At 38.5% G+C, this 22,982-nt stretch overlaps 1 protein-coding gene across 1 annotated transcript in view; it reads right to left on the minus strand.

The window, feature by feature from the left end:
- LOC139696651 (sodium/potassium/calcium exchanger Nckx30C-like) overlaps positions 1-21,728 on the minus strand; it is a 215,936-nt gene extending 194,208 nt beyond the window's left edge. Inside the window, exons 1-3 of the mRNA XM_071595469.1 lie at positions 21,570-21,728; positions 21,253-21,520; positions 524-780 (exon numbers count right to left, since the gene is read on the minus strand). Of these exons, the coding sequence (XP_071451570.1) occupies positions 524-780; positions 21,253-21,520; positions 21,570-21,728 (684 nt within the window). The remainder of the gene's footprint in view (positions 1-523; positions 781-21,252; positions 21,521-21,569) is intronic.
- Positions 21,729-22,982: the final 1,254 nt, after the last annotated feature.

The raw sequence follows: 22,982 nt of genomic DNA on the forward strand, positions 1-22,982 counted from the left end.
CTGGGGCATGGTCAAAATCACCATCGGATTGTTTTTATATAATTGATTTACCAATTGTATATGTAATAGTATTTATTAATTTGCCTCGCCAAAATTTTAAGTGAAGAAAGGGAAGTGGTATTGTAAGTAGTCATTTAGGAGCCCCGTAAAGTTATGTGACAACTTGTACACATGTGTCACGCACGTTGCATAATCATTAGACATCAAGTATTAATTTCATTTTCTTGACTTCTTAACCTGACAGCAATTAACACAGCTTTTAATTTGAGGCTTCGACTACATCAAAGGCTTATGAATATCAATACGAAGAATAACAAGCATTATTAAAATTTAGATCACACCTAGAAAAAAATGTTGGTCGATTTATATGGTGTCACGAACCCTTTTCGAATCCTTTGGGAGGTGCGAATTGTATGAAGGGGAGACGCAAACATTTTTGTTTCCCATTCGTTTCGCCATATTTGTTCAAGTGTGATTTTTGAATTCTCTTTATCTCGGTTCATAAAGGGTTTCATGCACTCACTCCGCCCTCCATGCTGCCGGCCACGCCGTTGGGCTGCTCCCTGCCCCGCCCGCCTGCCAGCTGCGTCTCCTGGTTGCCGCCCCTTCCCACGTCCGTGGGCGGGGGCACGGCCGACTGCATGTGGTTGGGGGCCCCCGCGACGGCCACGGTGGATGAGGTGGTGGTGGCGGCGCCGTTGGCGGGGGGCTTGGTGGCGTCCAGCAGAACCTTTAGCGAGGCGATGGCATGCAGCTGGGTCGCCTTCTCGTCCACTTTTCCTGCAATGAATAACGGCGAGCACGTCAGGCACACCCGACACCATCATCCCCTTCGACCCGCAAAAAAGAACCTACCGTGCACACCGCTGTAGCAGTCGGTCGGTCCTTTCTTTCTTTTTTTTCCTCTCTCACTCGCCGGTTTTGGGGGAGGGGATTCATCTCCTCCTCGTTGACTCCCTTCACGGGACCCCTCAAGGCATAACCCTTTTGAACCTTCAAACAACCTCTGGCTGTTTTACCATCTACTCGTGCTATATGCGTTTATTTTCTGCTTGTAATAAAAATTGAATAGTCAACGTTTTCTCCAAAAATATATCTCTGATCAGTGCTACAAAAGATCGACGTACTATGGTTCATCCCTAATAATGAAATTTGAAGTATAGCTTTGGACGAAAATTTAATTTGTTCAAATCAAAACTTACTTGTCTTTGGCTGTTATCAATAAGAAAATGGAAAAACTGGGTCGATCCTTGGCAGTTGTGTGCAATTGGAAGGAGTTTCTTTCAGTATTAGAACCGGTAAACTTGTATTTACTTAATTTCAGTAAATAAACATTAGAAAACTAAATTTTCGGACCTTATTCATTATTTATTACAAGCATTCAGTCTGTGTTTTACAGCATCTTTACAGCACTACGTTGATGTTACCTTATGAGTCCATTTGGGATAACCACTGATAACCACACCCACGACGAAATTCGTATACGACAAAATGGCTATATTATACTTTAAAGCTAAGGTAGCAAGTGACTTTCTACACAAAATACCATATTCTAATTACAGTTACTTTTAAATAATTTATTCTTATCATATTAAATGCCAAACCACTCGCAAGGTAGGTAGGTGCCATAGGTTTGCAGCAATAATGTCGGATTGGTTGGGTTTTGAGGGTGTAGGGTAATAAAGCAAGCAGAAAATCAGTTTCTTCAATATATCCATCACCTAACGGTAATATGCTTTATGAAGGTAGTGGGCTAATATTCAATCGAAAAGGACGTATATATTACGGGTATATGGCACATCATTTACTGTTAATGGCAATGCTGCAAATGAATTAATCATTTCCTCCAATACCAGGCAATTTAATTCAAACTTTAGTATCGCTTTCAGTGTTTAAACATATCTAAAGATAAGTTCAATTACTTTTTCGTGCTTTACGGTGCGTAATGACAAACTTATGACGGAGTACAAACACATAATAGATCGATAGTATTTTATTCGATAATGAATTTTACTGCTTTGTATATGTCGCTCCCGCATACGAATTTCCTCCTCTTTATACACGACCGCGTGAAAGGAAAGCGTCGCAAAAAAAGAACGAAAAGTTCTGTCGATGCGTCCGTGGCCATCACTCAGAACGCTATTAAGCATAAAAAAATAGTAAAATTCTCAAAAGTAAAAAAACCTAAACGGAATGAATCAACGCGGGTCTTTTCGAGGGCATTGGAACGATGCGGGGGCGAAGGGAGTGAGTGAATGAGTGAGGGAGAGGAGTGTGTATGAGAGGCGTTTGGCTCAGCAGAGCGCATTACGCCCTCGGACAGTGTTTGAGGGGGAGAGGAGAGGAAGAGAGAGAGTGGGTGTGGAGGTTTAGGGGTGGGATGGAGGGAGGCGTTTGGAGGCCGACCGGGTGTATCACCGGAAGCCAGCGCATTTCGAGGGTGAGGTAGCTGTAGGGGGATAGTAACAGGATAGGGGACACCGCGAATGAGAGGTGGTGGGGAAAGGAGACAAGCGGTGTTAGCGGGGGCGACGAACGTGCCCTCTCTCTTTCTCCCTCTCTCGTGGTGCGCTGAATGAGCCGGCCGCGGGGCACGGAGGAATGAATTCGCGGATATGATGTCGGTGGCCATAACGCTCGCGATGGCATGAAAGGGAAATGTAGTCTGAAGAGCCTCCGGGTGAGGGGGTTAGGGGGGGAGAGTGTTTGAAAGGGGGAGAGGGGCCAAGGGTGGTCATGACACCGGGAAGGGGGAGGAAGGGAGAAGGTTAGCCAGGCGGAAGTAGTGAGCCGGAGGGATAGGGGTCAGCGACGACTATGTTTTTATCCCCCCTATCAGCGTGTTAAAGGGAAGTCGACAAGGGGCGCGTGCCACTAATCATCGCTTGCACGCCAGCACTTGTACGCAAGGCTCTAACGCGCACTCCTCCCTTCCGTCGAGACAAATGGCCTCTCCGCCCAAGGAGGCTGGTTACGTAAAACGTTGGAGGACTTGCTGAGTCCTGTGATTGAATCAATCGCATTGAAACGGGAAAGAGGTACTGTGTAGGTCATCTGTCCTTCAATTTGAAAAATCTTTTACTGAATGGGAAATGCGGTGGCATGCTTTATTTGAGTACGCCATTGCTTTTAGGAGTTCGAAAAAAATCAAATATAAAACTCTAAAAACGGATTTTTGTTGGTAATTAGGCAAGAATCGATTCCATTATGAACGGAAGACAGTCAGAGACGAGTCATTTAATTACTCCCACCATGTCGTTTTGATTTTAAAACCTGTCAAATATCTCTAAATAGGAGAGACATGTATTTTCAAAGGAGGAGATTTGAAACCAATGCGAAGTTGATGTTGGTGATAAATGTTACCGCTTAAATCAGAGCAGCGCATTTGTCTTCCATTCCTAAATCCAGTCTTGATTGTCACGCGGTGATAGCAGAAATTATCAATATGATTTTTTTTAATCACTGGCAACTGAATTTAGAGTGTACACAATTTTCATCGTCAGATGAAGACGGTATATACCACTTTCACGAATATGTTCAGAGGTACGTGCATATACGTTATTTTTAATAGTAACAGTAATTGTTCAAACGGACCCATACATGTTCTCTTCTAAAGATTAGAGTGAATATTATTAACTTTTTTTACTTAAGGCACGTTTGACGATTGAAAATAGCATTTTTTGCTTTTAATTTAATCCAATCAATTATTTTGATGCATCAGGCAGTCGATTTTTTCAACCTATTAGAAACAGCTGAAATAAACGCACTACTCCGTAAGCGGAAGTGATTGCTCTCCGTTGATAGTTGCCAGCTGATGGGAAGTGATAATTGCCCTTCATTTCAAAAGCCTCTATCTCCCTGTCATTAAGAGTCCATGTATTTAATCACCTTTTACGAGGTGAGAGGCTCATGTAAAAGGCCTATAGAATTCTAACCACTACTGTCGAGTTATCGGAAACCTTGACAAACATATCAGTTTTCCTCTAGACTACCTAATGGCGAGTGAGTTACTGAGGCTAGTACAATAGAGCAAAATCAATGGAGTCTAAAATAAATTACGACAAATTGCCTGATGCATGATTATTTAACTGTCAATCGGGTTAAATTAGGAGTAAAATTTAAAGTTGTCAAAAAAAATGGCTGTACGATGCCAATTAAAATATTTAGAAAAATTTAAATGAAAAGGTCAGGAGAGTAAAAAACAAACATACTTTCGCCCGAGTTTATTCTTGTGAAGTAACTTTTTCAAACGACACATTCTATTTTGGGGTTACAGACAGATTTAATATTGAAAAAATGGTGCCAGTTGACAAGGGACTGTTAATCTCTGTAAAAAAAGTCCTTAAATAGTCTCAGGGCTGGTTGGAGTCCGCTCTGCTCAACCATACTTGGAGATAACTCTTGTCGACCTTTCCATTCCGAGGAATACAGGGACTTGGGAATATGAGATGAAAAGAAATGATGTCCCCTGCTCAAGGTACACAGACCCCTCTATCAAGGATGACTTCCTATTTTTCCCCCATCTATATTCTCAACTCGGCGATCCTCAATATTAACTAATTCTCGAATAGACGGGCTGCTAAATTGATGATTTCCCGAGAAATGGAGAAAAGATGACCGAGCCGGTGTAAATCAAACTCTTGATGGAACAAATCAATACTCGTGGAGATTGATAAATGAGTTTTCGCAAGTGTTTCCCTTAGATGACACTGCGGGTATGCGGGAAATCAGATTTTATCCATTTGAAACTTTCCCATTCGAGAATGAAAAATATGAATTGAGAATGAGCACAAATAAATAATAAAAAATATATATATATATACACACATAATATCTGTGTATATATATATATATGTGTGTGTGTGTGTGTGTGTATATGTCATATATTAATACATATATATATATATATATATATATACATATATATATATATACACACACATACATACGTATATATATATTCACGCATACACATATTAATTCTTCCTGAATTATTTCTTATGAGGTAAATAAAATAATGTGAAATTCAATGCCGCTCCCTTACAGCCGAGGGAATGATGGGTGAGGAAGGAAGACGTAGCAGTTGAGGACGAAATGAAATTCCAATGTAAACTCTTCCCTCCTCTTTTGTTCACCGCGCAAAAATGGCGCCCCGGGGGTAAAGAAAAAAAGTGAAAGCTTTCCCATCGATTGTGGTACGGGACGTTTCTGCGCGTCTCTTTTCCAAAAGATTTTGGCGAGGACTCATTTTTTTTGGAAGCTCATTCTGTTTTATTTTTATACATAGGCATACGTGTATTTATTTTCCTCGTCTCGATTGCGAATCCGCGGTCAAACGGCGGCGACACTTGCACCAAATTACCGGCTCTTTTGCCCCTCCACTCCCCTCCACCCCCACTCCCCCCGTATCCCCTTTCCCTCCATTTCCTGGCGATTCCATCCCCCCTTCCTCTCTCTCTCCCATCCCCTCCTCATTTACACATCCCGCACTCCTCCCTGTTCCCTACCCCGTCCGCTCCTGCCCCTCCCTCCGCTCGACCGCCTTTCTCCACTTTTTCGGGACCGCGGTCGCCGCCGACGGGATCACTGCGGCATTGGGAAGGTCCGCGATTGTTTCTCGCCACTCACACACACATGGAAAATACGCTCAACTGCTTTTGGGGGCATCCCCGTGATGCACGGCAATTGTCACGTGAAGGGAAAAGGATCAATGACTCGGCAGGGAAGTTGGAGAGGGTTATTTCTCTTTTTTTCCTAAGAGAATGGGACTGGCCGGAAGAGTCGGGGAGGGGATGGGGGATTTGCCGCATGCAGAGTAAAGCGCCATTTTCCTGCCCCAACCTCTCCTCCACCGTGCCCCCACCGGTCCCTCCTCCTGACCCAAACCTACCCCCGCTCTATGCCACTCCCGTTCTCCCTGGTTGGGACAGGCCGAGTGAAATGCTTCCAGACCTAGGTTCCTAATTGCGGCCACGCATTCCGGAGGTTGGTCGCTCCGTAAAAACGAAACAGCGATGCCCACTCATGAAATATGGCCCTAAAGTAAATGTTTCTGAAGCTCAAATAAGTTACCAAGACATCTAGGAATCGTTTCCATTTAAATTTCGCGTTTTCTATGGGTATGAGTTTCCAATAGTCATACCCATAGAAAACGCGAAATTTAAATGCAAATACTGCCTAGATTTCATGGTAACTCATTTGAGTTTCATGTTACTCTAAGGGACCTTTTCTCAGGCTCGATGAAGCATAATATTTAATCTTTAGAGTGATTCCTCAGGTCGTAATTTCTGGAAATTCATAACCGAATAGCAGTTTGAATGAAATGTGTAATTTACTCAATTATTGAGTAATAAGTATTATGTGAAATTTCCCTTGAATTCCCAATTTAGGTAAGTAATACTTAAAACTACCGTGGATAAAGGAGGTTGGTCGTTAATCAGGGATAATTAAACACAAATTTTACGGAAGACCCTTGAGTTATGCTGGGACTTGCTTCCTTATGTACTCCTACGATTAAATAATACGCTCTCCAAAAAATCGAACCGCAAGATTTAAGCCAATACAAATTTTGTATCAAGTTTTCCCACTTCCACTGTTTTATTCCAGTGACTTAAGTAATAGTAAAGGGAATCAATAAAGTCTGAAGAGACCTTGCCAATCAAATGATGTAAAAATTATTGACTTGTGTTGCTCCGTGAGTACGAATGTGTTCGTGTTCATTTATCATATCTATCAGTCAACCATATCGTAAAACCTCCCTCTAAATGAAAAAAAACATAAATTTGAATATTTGACATCTCTCTACTTCGACACACAGTATCATTACTACATTGGTGCCTCGATATTTTACAGAATGTCATAAAATTTGCAAAACTCCCGCAGAGATTTATATTTAAAGTAATATTTCTGTGATAAGAAAGTTATCATTTTAGAATATAAATAATAATAAATTTTAATACAGAGTTAAGATTTTCTCGCAGTTGACTTGTAAAAACTATGATTAACTCCAAGGATATCGGAATAAATGTGATGAATGAATTCGTCAAAAGGAAAATTCATGTTTATTATTTTGGCTTTAGAAAAAAAGTAATACGAAAATTCGAGCAGAAGAATTTTCAGACCACAAAAATCGTCCAGGTAGAAAATATATCAATAATAATACATTGAAAATTTGGCTATAATAAATTTTCACATTAAATATTTTTCGGAAAAATTAAATAAGTTATGCAAATTAATTTATCCTATTACGCATCATTACGGATGTTCATCTCGCTTATTCAGGAGACTTTTCACAACTATCTTGCTAATAGGTAAGATTACAGGCTTAAAACTTTATTAAATATAATCTGTTAAGATATTGATTGATAGTTCATTTAATATTAGCAATATTATCGAACATTTTCTTTTCTAAATAGAACAATTGTTGGTTGGAACACCTTACTTGCAAAAATATTCGAGCCCTTTCCTAACAGAATGTATACTTTTAAGAATAGATGTAAGGTATATATGTAATAATTTGATTGATGTGTGGTGTATTATATTATATAATAATATATATTTTTATATTATATAAATATATATTTTTTAATTTATCATTTTTCTTGCTGATTAATGGTTGTAAGTGGGATGGGGATTCGCTTGTTTTGTTAAAGAGATTTGTGTTTTGAAGTCTGATTTTATCTATTATCTTTTGCGATTATTTGGGACTTGTGTGCCACCTGACAATGTCTATCAGCACTTGTGTATTTTTAATAATAATAAATAATAATTAGCATCGATACAATGTTATTTAAAATTGCAATTCGTTGTAAAAACAAAAGGTACATTGAAAATATTCGAGTTTTCAATATGATGCAATCAGATTATCTTCCTTATTTATAAAAACGTTTCATTCCTACGAAAGCAAATTTGAATTTATTAATAATGTACATTTAAAGTTGATCACATGAGTTGGTTTCCTGGGAACGAGTGCCTTTTTCATTATGTGAGATATAAGAGACATAAATTTGCAGAGAACTAAAAGCAAAAATATTAGCGATAGAAATAAGAAATGAAATTGAGAGAAACTGGACGCCTTAAACGCTCCATTCTTAAACAGAATCTGACAAAAGGGCCCGAACTTTATCATCCCATCCGACGAATGATGTACGCAACCTAGTACTACATTCTGAATAATCCACAGGGGCTCAAAACGATCCGGATCACCACTTTCATAATAAAATTACTTCCAAGTTCGGGTTCTATATACCTGTATATTAATCCAATAAATTGGTCACCAAATGAAATTGATTCTCAAATTTTTAATGCCTGGGAAAACAATCTCCTTAGCCGATAGGAGAAAAAAATTGGAAAAATCGAAAAACTAAGCATGATTAATTAGTATCTTTATAACCTGTTTATGTTTATAATATAATTATGAAAATATTTTATGTACGTATTTTGATACTATGGATGTTTGTGAATGTAAATATGGGAATTAGATATCTCAATCAACTGCAGATGTTGTAGTATTAATTCTAAATTACCTATTTAAAGGTTAGTACCGACATTGGCTTATTAACAGCAAATGAAAATGGAGACTCCAAATGTTCACCACAGTCATTTTATCGCAAATATTGGTGGTTGAATTGGACACGAGAGACAATTATTTTACATTCACTCACTAAATCCCGAACCAGCCCTTTGTGACAATTGACGAGGAATTAATACTTTAGCAGAGAGTGTGAACACTAAACACAATCAGTGTAAAAACATCAGCGTTTATTTTCATGAATGTAATTTCACTTTCCTACCAGCGATTAGCGACGCACGAGGATGATCAAGGACGGTGACACTCCTATTCCGCGTTGCATGACGAAGAGGCAACTCTCACGTTATGGCAATTCACTAAATTCCAAAGAGTCTCCACGACGGTAATCTCTCTAATTGTTTCATGAGGAAATTTAATCCCTCGCTTGAGATCAGGCATGAGGAACCCCGCGCGCACGCAAGCACTCACGCCCAAACTAATCACTAGATGCGGTTTCCAGAGAGATGAATCCTACGCTTGGGACCAACCATCCAGGATCCAGCTATAATGTTACTGCAAGCGTGTGACCATGGACAATGAAATACACGAACATAGTCGCAAGCACGTAAAAAATACCTAACCGTTACGTAATGATTATAAACCCTTATGTTGGCGTATAGCATAAGAGCTCACATGAATCTATGCTTCACTCCAAAATGCATAAGTCTTTTAGACATAACCGAGTGATAGCTGTTTTGACATACGAGTAAATACAAGAGCACTGAGAGGAAAATAGCACATATAAGGCTAAATTTAATGTCCAAAGAGCATACTATTATTCATGACAAACTAAAATCCATTGCAACATTAACTAATCATTTTCCCGCTGCGTACTAGTGTGTTCATATTCAAAACTTCAGAAACACCAACGATTGGTTATAGTTCTATTCCTTCTCTCCATTACTCCCGCATACAAATCAAAATTGTAGCCCTCTTCCCCCTATTCAACTGTAATATTGTACAGTTTGAACATTAGTTATTACGACGGTACTTAGTGCCGCCATGTTTTTGTGTGCTTAGTTGGTATAAACGGATAGGCATTACAACTAATATGGAGAATACATTAATTCCATACCATAGTGTATAATTTTTTTGGAACGTTTTTTTTCAATTGGCGGATATTTAACACAATGTTTCTGTTTTAATAATCTCCAGCGTTGTTTGCTTTATTATCTGGTCTTGCGTGCACTCAGTCATTCGTGCCATTTTCGCTGAAAGTTTTGAATTCACAAATGCCAACCCCTCGCGTGGGAAACACTTCCCCTGAAACCACCAAAATTTAGCTTGTTTGTGTATAAGCGTGAGTGTGTTCATATGAATCCGCAAAGTTTGTCCACCAGTTTGACCAGAGATTCAACTTTCACGTATATCCGTAAGAACTTCGTGTGCTGTTGGTGACGTGGTACAGTTCTTAAATTATAATGTGGAACCAGCGACGCTGGGAAACAAGGCATGTGTAAAGGTTGAACTCTTATTCTTATGTATGTAAACATGTTCCTCCCATCCGGTCCAATCGGAGCTTTCAATTGCCGAGGTCAATTCAAATTTTCCTTCCCTAAAATTTTTAAATTTGGTTCAGTGTGTTTTGAATTTCCATCGAAACTGAATACGATGATGGATACTACTTGAAAGTCATGTCACTACTAATGTTTAAAGAAACTATTGCAAATGGATGTATATATCATTCTATATGGATTTTTGAGCGGATGAAACAAATTCTTTCAACCAGAAAGTATATCCGATGGTACCACCTATGGTAAAAATATTTACATTGAAAGATGAGATGCACGACTGAATGCACATGTATTATCCAACAAACTTAAATTTATCTGGTGGTTATAAGGCCACATTATATGTTTATATACCATTAGCTGCTTTCTTCATTGAATCCATAATTTATGATGTAGTTATGATGCAGTTCAAGACTCGACAGTAGAGGACAAAAATAATATGAACTATATCAATCATTTCCAGCGTTTAAATGTTAGAGAGAACATGATTTCACTTTATTCAAAGGTAACCAAATAAGACGGCTAAATAGACTCAAGCAAGTCTCAAGTCTCAAGCACGACTGAAGTGTTATTAATAGTTTAAGCTTTATCACTTCAACTCTTAATACAATTCCTGATGCTTAAAAAATGTACGCGTTCAATTATTTATATTGATACCAAATATCCTCATAAATTAGATTTATAATTAATTATTATCAAAGTCGTTGTCCTCTTTCTGTGTGTGTTCAGTGGAGTTAAAGGTTCTACCGAAGATCCTACCAAGGGTAACCACCTATCCGGCGGCGTCGGACGTGGTTACCCCGAATGCAAATCACCCCCGGGGTCTCCGGATGATATTGCGGAAATTAGCTCGATGCTGGACGGAGACCCGGAGGGAAAATATCAACTGAAAATGAACAATTTGATGAATTACACCATTTTGAAATCATTATTTAGATATACAGCCACTTAAATCAATGTATTTTCTTACGCAATACATTAGTAGGCCTTGGAATCACTCTGGAAACTTTCCAATTTTTTGGAAGACCTTGGAGTTTCCGGAATGTGAGTTGATATACGTACCGTTCCATGTTGATCGTGTCAGTCAAGTTAATAGTTAAGTTTAGGTGTGCGTTATGATACAATTGCTTTATTGGCACAACATGCAGATGACGCAAGGTAATATTGTTTAAGAGTGCAACTGAAAGATAAAATCGTGTTTAACCTCAATAAAGTTAAGAATTTAATGATGAAGTGCAGTTAATTGGGTAGAAACCCATGTTTACATGCACGACAATCAATAATTTTAGTCAATTTAGAATGGTGATAATAAAAAAATGATGTTTTTGTTGTATGATGATGATGAAAAACTAGTCTATATTGTCTTAAAATTATTATTGATTTTTTTAAAATAACCTGGTTTCCATAGTGTTTTCTTCAGTAACTATTTTATCACTTGTAAAAAAGGATGCTTGGTTTAAATTAATACCGATGGGTTACGTCAATAATTTAAATATTTAATTATGTCAAATGCATTGACTTATTCTGTGAATTATGCTAATATAGTTTAATGATATGCAGTGTTTGAAGTAATTTTGATTTAATTGAAAGGATTTTAGAGGTCGATTTTAGTGTTCTGTTTAATCTTAAACATTTGAATAAAGTGGCATTATCTTCCGGAGAAGTAAATTAAAAATTTGTTTTATGATTCTCATTTTATTTTATTTCACTAATCAAAAGGAGAACATAAATGGAGAACTCAGATTCTTGGAGTAATTACAGCTGGTGCCACGCGTGCATTGTTCGCTTCACGGACATAACTTGAAGTTTAAGGCATTTCAAAATAGTGATGAAAATGACTTGGGGAACGAAATGGAGTAAAGTTTGTTCGTTCATTCTTTTCGTCTTGTTTTTTTGTGTACTTGCGAGGCATTCAAACTTGAGATTTAAAAGTTCCTGCCGAGACGAGAAATTCACAATCCACTTTAGGGCGTCAGCGGGCGAGAGAGAACCGAATATAATTTTTAGCAAGACGCCTTTGGAGCTTCTTTTCCGCCATAGCACGGTGCAATCGACATACAAAGAGGATACACTACGATAGGACTTCATCCTGCTCGTTGCAACGCCCCAGGAGCATCTGAGCGCGAGGGGATACGGCCGCGCGGAGTGTTGGCGGGAGGGCAGAGGGAGGCGAGGCGTGGCCGACTGCTCTTTGCGAGTGGCTCGCCTCCCCCTCGTCGTTCGGGCGGTGAGAAAAATTCTTTGTTAGAGTTCTTTCAAAATGGTTGGGGGAGAATAATAATCTCTGACTTGCTAACGTAATGCGTGATCGTAAATGCGGTTGTAAAAATGAACATTCATGACCGTAGTTATCCAAAGAAAGTCAACCAAAAAGTTACAAGGCGTAAAAATACTTATTTTGAATGACTTTTGGTGAAGAACTTTTTCGCATGACTTCGGAGATGATGACATTCATTAATAACTTTATCGATGAACACACTTCTTTGATCGATATGAAAACTGAAAAGTAGAAAAATGTTTGTGGGAACAGTACTCACTTAAGGTATAATATAAAATATAATATATCAATTAAGAATTGACGTAATTTGAAACATTTTGAAAAAAGTTCAACAAAACGATCAGACTATTCAATTTTCTAAAAGAAGAGAATTAGTTATGTTTACTAAAACTTTAATTGTTAAGGTTAATTATTTGTTACATTGTATATGTATTTTAGCTTTGCAGCCATGAAAAAATGTAAAATGTAAATTATTTGATTACGCCATGTAATTTACTAAATAATTTGTAATGCCATGAGACAGCCATTTCACTCAGGCATAAGTGAGTAGGATGGAATAAGAATTCTGGGAGGCGATAAAGTAAGACTCTAATAAGACATATTTATTGCTCAAGGTCGTGGAGTGGAGTTTCGAAGGACATGGTGCGCTAGGCACGTGATTGGGACTTTCATTGGCAAATTTATGACAACGAAATTGAAGATTATTTCAAGCCAAACCATGCTAGCATAACCAACATAACTTTGTGAGTACTTATATCAGTGAACAAATCGAATCACTTTGTTTAAAATGCGGAAAAAAAACAAATATATTTGTACTCAATTAATTAATAATTCAGCTTTGGCAGCATTTACAACAGTCCATTCCCAAACAAACAAGGAGTATAGATTCAAGTTTCAGTTTCACTCGACGGCACCAGTTCTCATTCAGAGGAGGAGGACAAGGAAGAAACAAAGGAATAAGGATAGAAATTCCAACGGATGGATTGCCCGCAAAGGGCCGTTCGGAGACCCGGCCCCGTCGCCTCGTTGCCTATCCTCCATCGTCGAGCGCCCCAAGGGGGATAGTGTGCCTGCCTCCATGAATATAAGTTCTTCTCATATCCCTACATTCACTCATTCCAACAGCGTCGAGCTTCCCTGGTCTCGCATCCCGCGCCCATTAAATCCCACGTCGTCCAATTAAGTTCCCGAAATGGAGGCGCGCAAATAGTTTCCGGGGAATGGAGTGCGTATATACGGAACTTTACTCGCAGCATGAGAATGGGTTCAGCGAGATGGGATGGGTGCGGGCGGTTAACGAAAACAGTGAATGGAGAGAGTGAGTGAGAGAGAGGGGAGGTGAAGTTGGGGAAGGGAAGTGAAGGAAGAAAAGAGCTGAGGAGAAACCGAGAAATCGGGAGAAAGCGTTGGAGAAGTCGAAGCAAAGTCGGGGCGAGGGTGAGGATAAGGTCGGACCGAGACCGGAAGAAAGAAAGGGAAAAAAGTTTCACTTGGTGACCAAGAGGGGACCGAGAGATGTCGGGGAGAGAAAGAAAGAGAGAGGTGCCGGAGAGAAACCGGCTCCTGGGCCAGGAGATTCGCGGAGGGTCGAATGGGAGTCGAAGGGAAAGGAAGAGGCAGGCGGGTGGAAAATAGCAGTTGGATTTCGGAGGCATGGGAGGAAGGCAGCTTGAAGGAGGAAAGCGGACGGGGAGTGGGAGCGAGGGTTGTCGACGAAGGAACGTCGGAATTGCTGGAAAGGAGGAGATCGGTGGGGGAGGACGGGGTTGGTGGATGGGAGAATGAAGACTTAGAGAGAACACCAGTTTCGTTCGCTCTTTTATTTTAGTGTTTTCGCCGGAAGTTCCGCTCGACCTTCTGAAACAGGATGCGTGGTACTGGTTGCGGCAAAGAAAGTGTGCGAAGGGAGAGGATGAGGAAAGAGGTTGGGGGGGAGGTTTGTGTGGCGTGGACATAGAGGGGTTTGAAACGGAAGGGGCAGAGGGCGCATGTTACAGCCGTTGCTGTATGAACGAGGGACGTTTCGGTGTATGGGCAAGGGAATAAATAGCACCCGGAAACCAAAATAACTTTAACCCAATCGAGTGGATTGAGACAACCGTGGTTGATTGTAGCGCCAATGAAGGGAATGTGTGAGGAAGGACAAAAGATGTTCTGGTAGTGAGGAAACCGAGTTCAACAATTGCCTTGTTCATTCCAGATATCCTGCGAAAATGAAATTTGTGTTACGTACTTAAATTCACCTATTTGGGACTCCTCCGCAACGAAATTTCTCCTCAAAGAACAGAAATTTAATAAAAAATTCATGAATTTCCACCACGTGCTAATTTTAACCCGATTCACTCATAGTTTTTATTGCTCTTTAATTGAGCAATGTAAATTACTCGACATTTTATTTAGTTTTGGTGAACTCGAAATACTACCTTGAACAAAAAGTTCCCGGAATAACCACCGTGTGGCGCTTCCATCGTTCCGATTTGAGTTCTGTTTTTTTTGTTAAATTGGTACATCTGTTGTTGATATTCCCTTTAAATCTTAGTGTCATAACTTGACATTTGCAAAAGTTACGTAGCCAAGAGTACATCTATCTCTGTGTGTGTTGGCGATTTTTTACAATTTCAGAAATGGATTTAAATTTGCAACAACGAACTTGTATTAAATTTTGCGTAAAAAACGGATTTAGTGGCGCACGGACGTTGGAAATGTTGGAAAAGTGTTTCGGCAACGATTCTCTAAAAAAAACGGTCGTTCACCAGTGGCACGAGCGGTTCAGAAGTGGTCGTGAGTCAATCGAAGATGATGAACGCAGTGGCAGACCATCGACATCGAAAGTCGGTGAAAAAATTGATAAAGTAAAAGAAATGTTGGTCAATAACCGCAAATTAACCATCAGAGAAATAGCGGAGGACTTGAACATTGCCTATGGATCCGCCCAAGACATTGTGGTTAATGATTTGGGTTTCCGTCGTGTAGCAGCAAAGTTGGTGCCAAAAGACCTCAATTTCATGCAAAAAAGAGACCGTGTTGACGTCGCAAAAGACATGATTTGCGAGGCTGAATCCGATCCCACATTCATCAAAAGGATCATTACTGGAGACGAGACGTGGGTTTATGAGTACGACACGCAATCCAGACATCAGGCAAGTGAATGGCGTTCACCAAATGAGCCGAGACCAAAAAAACCACGTCGTTTTCAGTCAAAAAAGAAGGTAATGCTGACGGTTTTCATGGATTACAACGGTGTAGTGCGTCATGAATTTTTGCCAGAAGGCCAGACAGTAAACAAAGAGTATTATTTGGGCGTTATGAGACGTTTGCGTGAAGCAATTCGCCGAAAGAGACCAGAAATGTGGGCAGAAAACTCGTGGATTTTGCACCATGATAACGCACCGTCGCACAGTGCTATCATTATTCGTAATTTTTTGACGAAAAATGCGACAAATACCATCCAACAGCCACCGAATTCACCTGATTTGGCTCCCTGTGACTTCTTTCTGTTCAATCGAGTTAAAAAACCATTACGGGGAACGCGTTTTAGCAGCCGAGAGGAAGTAATGGAAAAATCGCAGGAAGCACTGATGGACATACCGAAAACCGACCGTAACTTTTGCAAATGTCAAGTTATGACACTAAGATTTAAAGGGAATATCAACAACAGATGTACCAATTTAACAAAAAAAACAGAACTCAAATCGGAACGATGGGAGCGCCACACGGTGGTTATTCCGGGAACTTTTTGATCAAGGTAGTATGACCTTACAGTTTTGAAATATGTGCATTTTGTCATTTGGCGCGTTAATAATTAATTTTTTTATCATACATACACTCAATTGGCGAATAAATATTTAAACCTGAATGTGGTTGCGGCTCGGATAGATTAACGTTTGCCTTTTAATTAAAATTCGGTATTCAGGAATATTTTTCTCACGACATTTATAGCAGTCCTTTATCAAATTTTAGTACCATTAATTTACCTATGATGAAACAAATGATCAATTTTTAGCATTACAAAGCTCTGAAATTAAGAATTCATAAGCTCGTTTAAACAGGCTAAGTAGAAATTTTAAAAGATTCTCAAATTTTCTCAATAAAAGGCCGACGGAGGCCTGAGGCATGTTTAGATAAAATGTCATTTGTACTTTTGATTGATATGAACTTAATTACTTTGTATTCATCATTATTTTATCTTGTCGAAGTCCACATTTAACTACAATATTTGAAAACAAGATGCGTAAGTAATTAGACTGCTCTAAATATTGAATTAATTTTATCTCACAACGCTATCTCATCTATCATAAAAAATAATAATGCAATTTTCAGTGGTGACTTATTCCTGCAATGAACAACCCAAAAAATACTGCAGTAACATGCTTATTATATGATTAATCAACCACTGATAAACTAGAAATATATCTCGGAAAATTATTAAAATACCCCAATTCATATTATATAATAAAATAAATCATAGCTGCTGAGCTAAATTCAGCCGTTGGAGGAAAAGAAAGCTCAAAAATCATCCACCAACTGAATAGTATTTCATATTATGTGGAAAAAAGTTTAGGGGTTCAGGAAAGACTTGCATGCACAATTGAATAAATAAACCAAGATTATTAATTTGAGCCACAGATGTTAAAGACTGGATCTTATTCAAGTTTTCAACTCTTGGTAAGGTTTTATATCTAGGGTGAAATATATACAAATTCCTATCTCGTGACATCGATTATCTTTCTATGATTGAATAGCATAAAACATGATTAAAAGCCTCGGCACACAATAGTTGGCAACTCCAATGAGAAGAAGAGAAATAGATATAATAGAAAAAGATACTGTGGAAAATATTTACTGTGATTGAAGGAAGTTTATTCGGGGTCAACTTTTAGTGCTTCCTGCATTTAATTTTATTCCTGGGATATGTTCCAAATAACCTTGAATCAGCTAGAGTTTCAGATGCAGGATTTTCAGTGGCTGCAGCAGAATAATCTATCATTTCATTTCTGTGCTCCGAGAGTGAAAATACGCACAGTGATGAGTCGGAAATAAATTTTTTTTAAATCAACCGAAGGCTATTTTAGTATTTAAATATTCAGATCACGTTGTACATTGAGTAAATCGTTGTACATAAGCTCTTCGAGAGTTGAAATTTCACGTTTCGGATGGAGAACGGATTCTAAAAAAATTATAAAATATTCTAAATATGCATTTTATTCAAAGTTCTAGAATCACTCGTAGAAAAACGTGAAGAATTGACTCTTTAGGAAGAGATTTAGTGGAAACTATCCATTTTATATCATTTATTCAAAGTTAAGTACGAGGCATATTCATTCCTAGTATCAAGACTACTTGTGAATTGTGTCGACACACAATGAAATTCTATACCTAAAAATCATGGTGCACGATCATAGAAATCGATCATAATATGAGAGGACAGTTGATCCTTCGTGAGCTATTTTTTACCATTTAAAAAATTTAAGGTATTGTTGTAAGTAAGTAAAAGTATTTTATTACATTCTAGTCATTAAGTCAAAGGACAATCTATTGCTGTTAGCATCCTAAATACAGAAGAATGTATGCTAGGGAATTAAGAACAAAGTAACATTGATAAATATAAATACCTTAGGGTATTACTCGCTGAATTTGATAAATAAAAAAATGACGATATCAGCAGTTCTCTTAAAAAATTCTTCTCCCACAAAAAGTTAGCATTGCAAGCCCTGCCATAGATTATGCATTCAGGGTGGAGCTTAAAAAACTTCTCCCCTACCTGTTCCAAACCAAGTCTCCGAGGAAGATCATCGACGGAACCTCAGCGACCCGAAGACTGATTTGAACAAAAATAAAAGCAAGTTACAACTTCCTCTAACGCCTTAATGACTAGCATAAAACGTGGCGGTCTTTGAAAGGGTTGAAAATAAATTGTACACTTGGGGAATAAGCCTCTATATTAACATTATGCATTACCTAAAGCAACTACAGTGTTATTAACAAGCTTATTTCTGAGAATACTGTACTTTGTGGCTCACCAAACTGTTACGTGATGGATGAAAATGCGGTATGTGTGGCACCTCCGATTTGGTGTTCATGATTTAGTGCTTGTCATGCGAATTATGGCCTCACCACCAACCACGTGCTCGAGTGAGACCGCAGACATAAATATATGCTTGACTGCGATGAGTGCAAATGTGTGGAGGCTCTCTCGCTCTCCCTCTCTCTCTTTCTCTTTCTTTTCTTTTCTCTCTTCTCACTTTTTCGAAACTCGCTCATTCCTCTCGAACAAAATGAAAATAATTCCTTTTTGTTGAATCCTGGGAGAAAAGGACTATCTCTGTCTTCAAAAGCAAACAAAAACATAAGGGATTATTGACATGGTAAAATAAATAATCAAGAGCCAAAAAAATTATGTTTTCTCTCTCCACCCAAAAAAGTAAAAACAGTTCGCGCCCTATTTCACCTTATTTTAAAGGATTTTCCCCCCATTTTTTTTAAACGTTGAACTCTTTATTTAGAAGTTTTAACCTATTTATGCATAACAGGATGTTTTAAAACTGTTTGTATTATTTAATCCCTAAGTATTAAAATAATTTATTTAAGATTTCGAACAGTGGTACATATACCACAATTTAAGGGTGTTCTCTATTAATGAATATATTTTAACGATGTTATTTGCGACAGTATTTGCTACATTCTATTATAAAATGTATGAGTCTAAAAGAAACAAGCAAGGCAGTTTCTCGTGTCTTATATCATGACTTTCATCATGAAATTATGAAAGAATCATGCAAATAATTTGCCATAAAAATAAAGTGGATTTCATTTTTTCATGACTTCGTATATTTCCGTTTTCTCACATCACCGCAAGGTGTGTGCGGAAATATATGGAACTAGCACTAGGTACATGACAGCAAGAATCACCGCCTTGATTGCATTAATGAATTAATACAGTGCATATATATATATATATATATATATATATATATATATATATATATATATATATATACACACACGTTTAATGCTGATAAAGTTTAAATTAGTGCAAAAATAAGGATTATAGGATTATATAAAATTAAAATATTTAATACGCTTAGGGTGATCACACACACATCCTAATTTATGTTTCACAAACATCACGCAATTGGTACACAGGTAAAAATTTGATAGCTATACGACAAATTGGTTCTATCAATATTTTATCAATGCAGCAAATAAACAATTAGAATTTTTGGCAGAAACACTACATTCTAGCGTTGCTAATTTTTTAATACCTTAAACATATAGCATTAATGGAAACTGTAGGATGAGCGCAAGGAAATAATTTTAATTATAAACATTAAACACAAATAATGGAATTCGATTTACATATGCTACGTATTTATGAGACATTATATCACAACCAGACTTGACAAAACATAAAATGACCCTAGAAATTTAATCGAATAACAGAAATGCCTTGATTGACATCTTGCTACACGAAAATTATGGGTGAGTGTGAAATTAGTATCCATGAGCAAGTAACAACAATAAATATTATTTCACACTAATATTTGACACACAGAAACCCCTGGAGCTTTTTTTACTAAGCCCAAAAGGTTTAGGAAAGTTATTTTATTGTTCCATCAAGTAACACGCTATTCTTAATTTACAAAGTTATTACTGTGCCATTTCTTTTCAATTTTTTCATTCATTATTTTTTTGACAATGCCAGAGAACATTATTTACACATATAAATAAAAGGCTTCAAAAACACTTCAATTATATTTAAGTGAGTACCAGATAAGCGTATCAAACATTAAACTTAGGTGCGCCTTTAAATATATTCGAAAGCATTTGAATAAACCGTAATCAATTTTTTTAGTACTGAAATCAAAAACTTTTTTCACTCTTTGAGTTAGATATAGTTTTTCACCGATGAATGAATACCAGCAAAGGAAAACATACTTAAGCTCTAAAAGAGAATAAATACATTCCTCAATTCATACAAACAATCACGTGCACAAATATTTAGCAATTATGTAGCGCATATATTTTCCTTTAGCATGAACCATTTTATTTCCTCTAGGTTGGCTTGCTATGACTGGCAACCATTTTGCCTCGATTCGAACGGGCGCCCTCATTTACTATATACATATATGGAGTCAAAATTTGACTTCCACCTTTAGACGCCGACTGGAATGGAGGCGATAATGTTGCCCACTGTACAACGGAGATGCTACTACGGAAGCCTAAAGATGATTCCGTTCAACAGAAGCTAATCGGTTTAGTGGTGCAGAGTCTAGCGGGACACAATATTATTATTCACAAATCCAGCGTAAAATAAGGCCCAAATGAAAGAACTTGGCATTACTAATGAATGCTTAGAGGATGTGGTCTGGCAATATCTACATATCTATATAAATGGAAAATGGAAGAGAACACCCTTAAATGCATTATACGTCAAACAAATTGAAAATAAGGGAATGGGAGGGGAATTGCAGAGGACGCGAAGAATCGTTGCCTGCCGGAGTGTCTGATATTACTACATCCCATCTCCCCATTTGATTAGAATCAGAGTAGAACGCATAACTCTCTAAGTTCCGGGTGACTAGAAACACGGCTGTAGCCAAGAATTGTAAACAAATAACAGCCTTCACCCCCTCCCCTTCGAAAACCTTTCCCTTAGCTTCAGTTACCAATCCAATTTTCGATAAACCCTCTGATTGAGTGGGTGGGCGGGATACTATATGTCCCATCCCACCCCCAATAACCCTCCGCACACCCGCTAATTCTACCATCCCCCACCCATAAACCTACACCCCATATCTGGAAACCCTTTCCCTCGAGATATATATATATATTTTTTTTTTTGGATTCGTGTGCATTTCGAGGTGCAATGAGTCGCCCCTCCTGTGTGCACTCACCGTCGTGGAGGGGGTCGATGGTGTGAATCATGAGCTGGAGGAGGCCGTGCCTGAACTTGCCCGAGTGATGTGCAGAAGAGGACGAACCCGCACCTCCTGCGTTGCCCACCGCCGCCGACGACGAGGAGCACGACGAAGAGGCCACGGGGCGGGCGGGGGCGTGGCCCCCCGCCCCCGCGCCCGCCCCCGCCGCTGTCACCACGGAGCCCCCGGTACCCGAGCCGCCCCCCACGCTGGTCTGGCTGGAGGTCGTCCCGGCGGTCCCGTGCTGTAAATGAAAGGAAACAGACTGGTCAGAATTTCTCGGGGAGGACAACTAGGAAGGGGGATATCCGCGTTGGGAGAGTGGTGAAAGCAGCATCATCCAGACGATAGCGTGGTCCAATTGATTGACAGAACACGCTCTTTGGATCAGGGGTCAGGGAATAATTGGACGGTTGCCCAAATCTAGTTGGTTTCGTTATATTTGCTTCCATGATACTTCAAAGTAAACAAAAACGTGCAGACTACTAACAAAATTTATAAATAATAATCTTAAGTAGGAACGCTCGCAGTAAAAAATAACACGCATGCAGAAAAAAACGCGAAGGGGTAGAGCATTCCGTTTCTTAAGTTTACAATTAAGGCTTTGTAAAATGGTTTCTTTCTTTTTTGGAAGAGAATGTTGAGTATGTTCGAATTTCTGGAATTGGAATTGAATTAAACGTGTTGTTGGTACACTACATGGGCTTTGTAGGAAATATTGCCCAAGGAATCGTATCGAGTACGACATTCTTCCATGTTATTAGCTTATATTAATCTAGCAGGAGAGTACTGATATTGCGGAATAAGCCCCCACGCAAGTGAATAAAATATTACTCCACTTAAATATTTTAAAATTATAAAGTAACAGTACATATTCTAAACATTTTTCCGGAGGTCATGAATAATTTTTAATGTCGTTTTCTTCTTTTTATACAATTCACATAGATATTGCATAAAGATTCAACTGCCGAGTTCTTTTCCGCAATGATTAGTCAGACAAGTAACACTTCGTACACTAAGGAAAGGAGATAAACGATGCTTCATCGACGAAAATATCATATAAAGCTTCAATGATTACATATCATCGCACTTCCGCTTCAATATGTTTCATGCCTATGATGTTATTTGATTTTACGGAAACAAAACCTATATTATGTATTTAGAACATTAAAGGGGAATCACAAAATACTGTTTATGGATTAAAGATCTAGCTCCTTCATATAACACGAGAAACAGTATCTTTCTCTCATGTTTGGTGCAGAGGTTGACCATTTCAAGACGTGTAAGAATCGGCAAGATACTATTCCTAATAAACTTATATGGCCTAAAAACAATTCGCAAGACATTTGTTATAATGGCTGTGACGGCTTGAATTTTTTAACCCAGTATTTGTTACCGTCTACAGATATGCGTGTAATAATATTCTGCTATCGGGAGTCAATACCGAGTTTTAGTTGTACCTGAGCCAATGGTAGAGATCTTGTCTTATATTATAGACCAGTTTATTACGCAATAAAATAACAAGCTTAGACTGGTTATCAGCACGCTTTCATCAAAAACTCGCGTGAGTATGCCATCCAAAAGACTGCACTCGCTCGTTTTTTCACTGAACTGTGCGTTGCAACTGGTAGGGTGCTCCTTTGCTAGGGTGGGCGTCTACACATTTTTTATCTAATATGAGCATATTTTTAAATAAATACGAGAAT

Source organism: Hetaerina americana, unplaced genomic scaffold (genome assembly GCF_022747635.1).
Source record: "Hetaerina americana unplaced genomic scaffold, ioHetAmer1.1.p SCAF_1, whole genome shotgun sequence".
In the NCBI taxonomy this organism is placed as follows: Eukaryota; Metazoa; Arthropoda; class Insecta; order Odonata; family Calopterygidae; genus Hetaerina; species Hetaerina americana.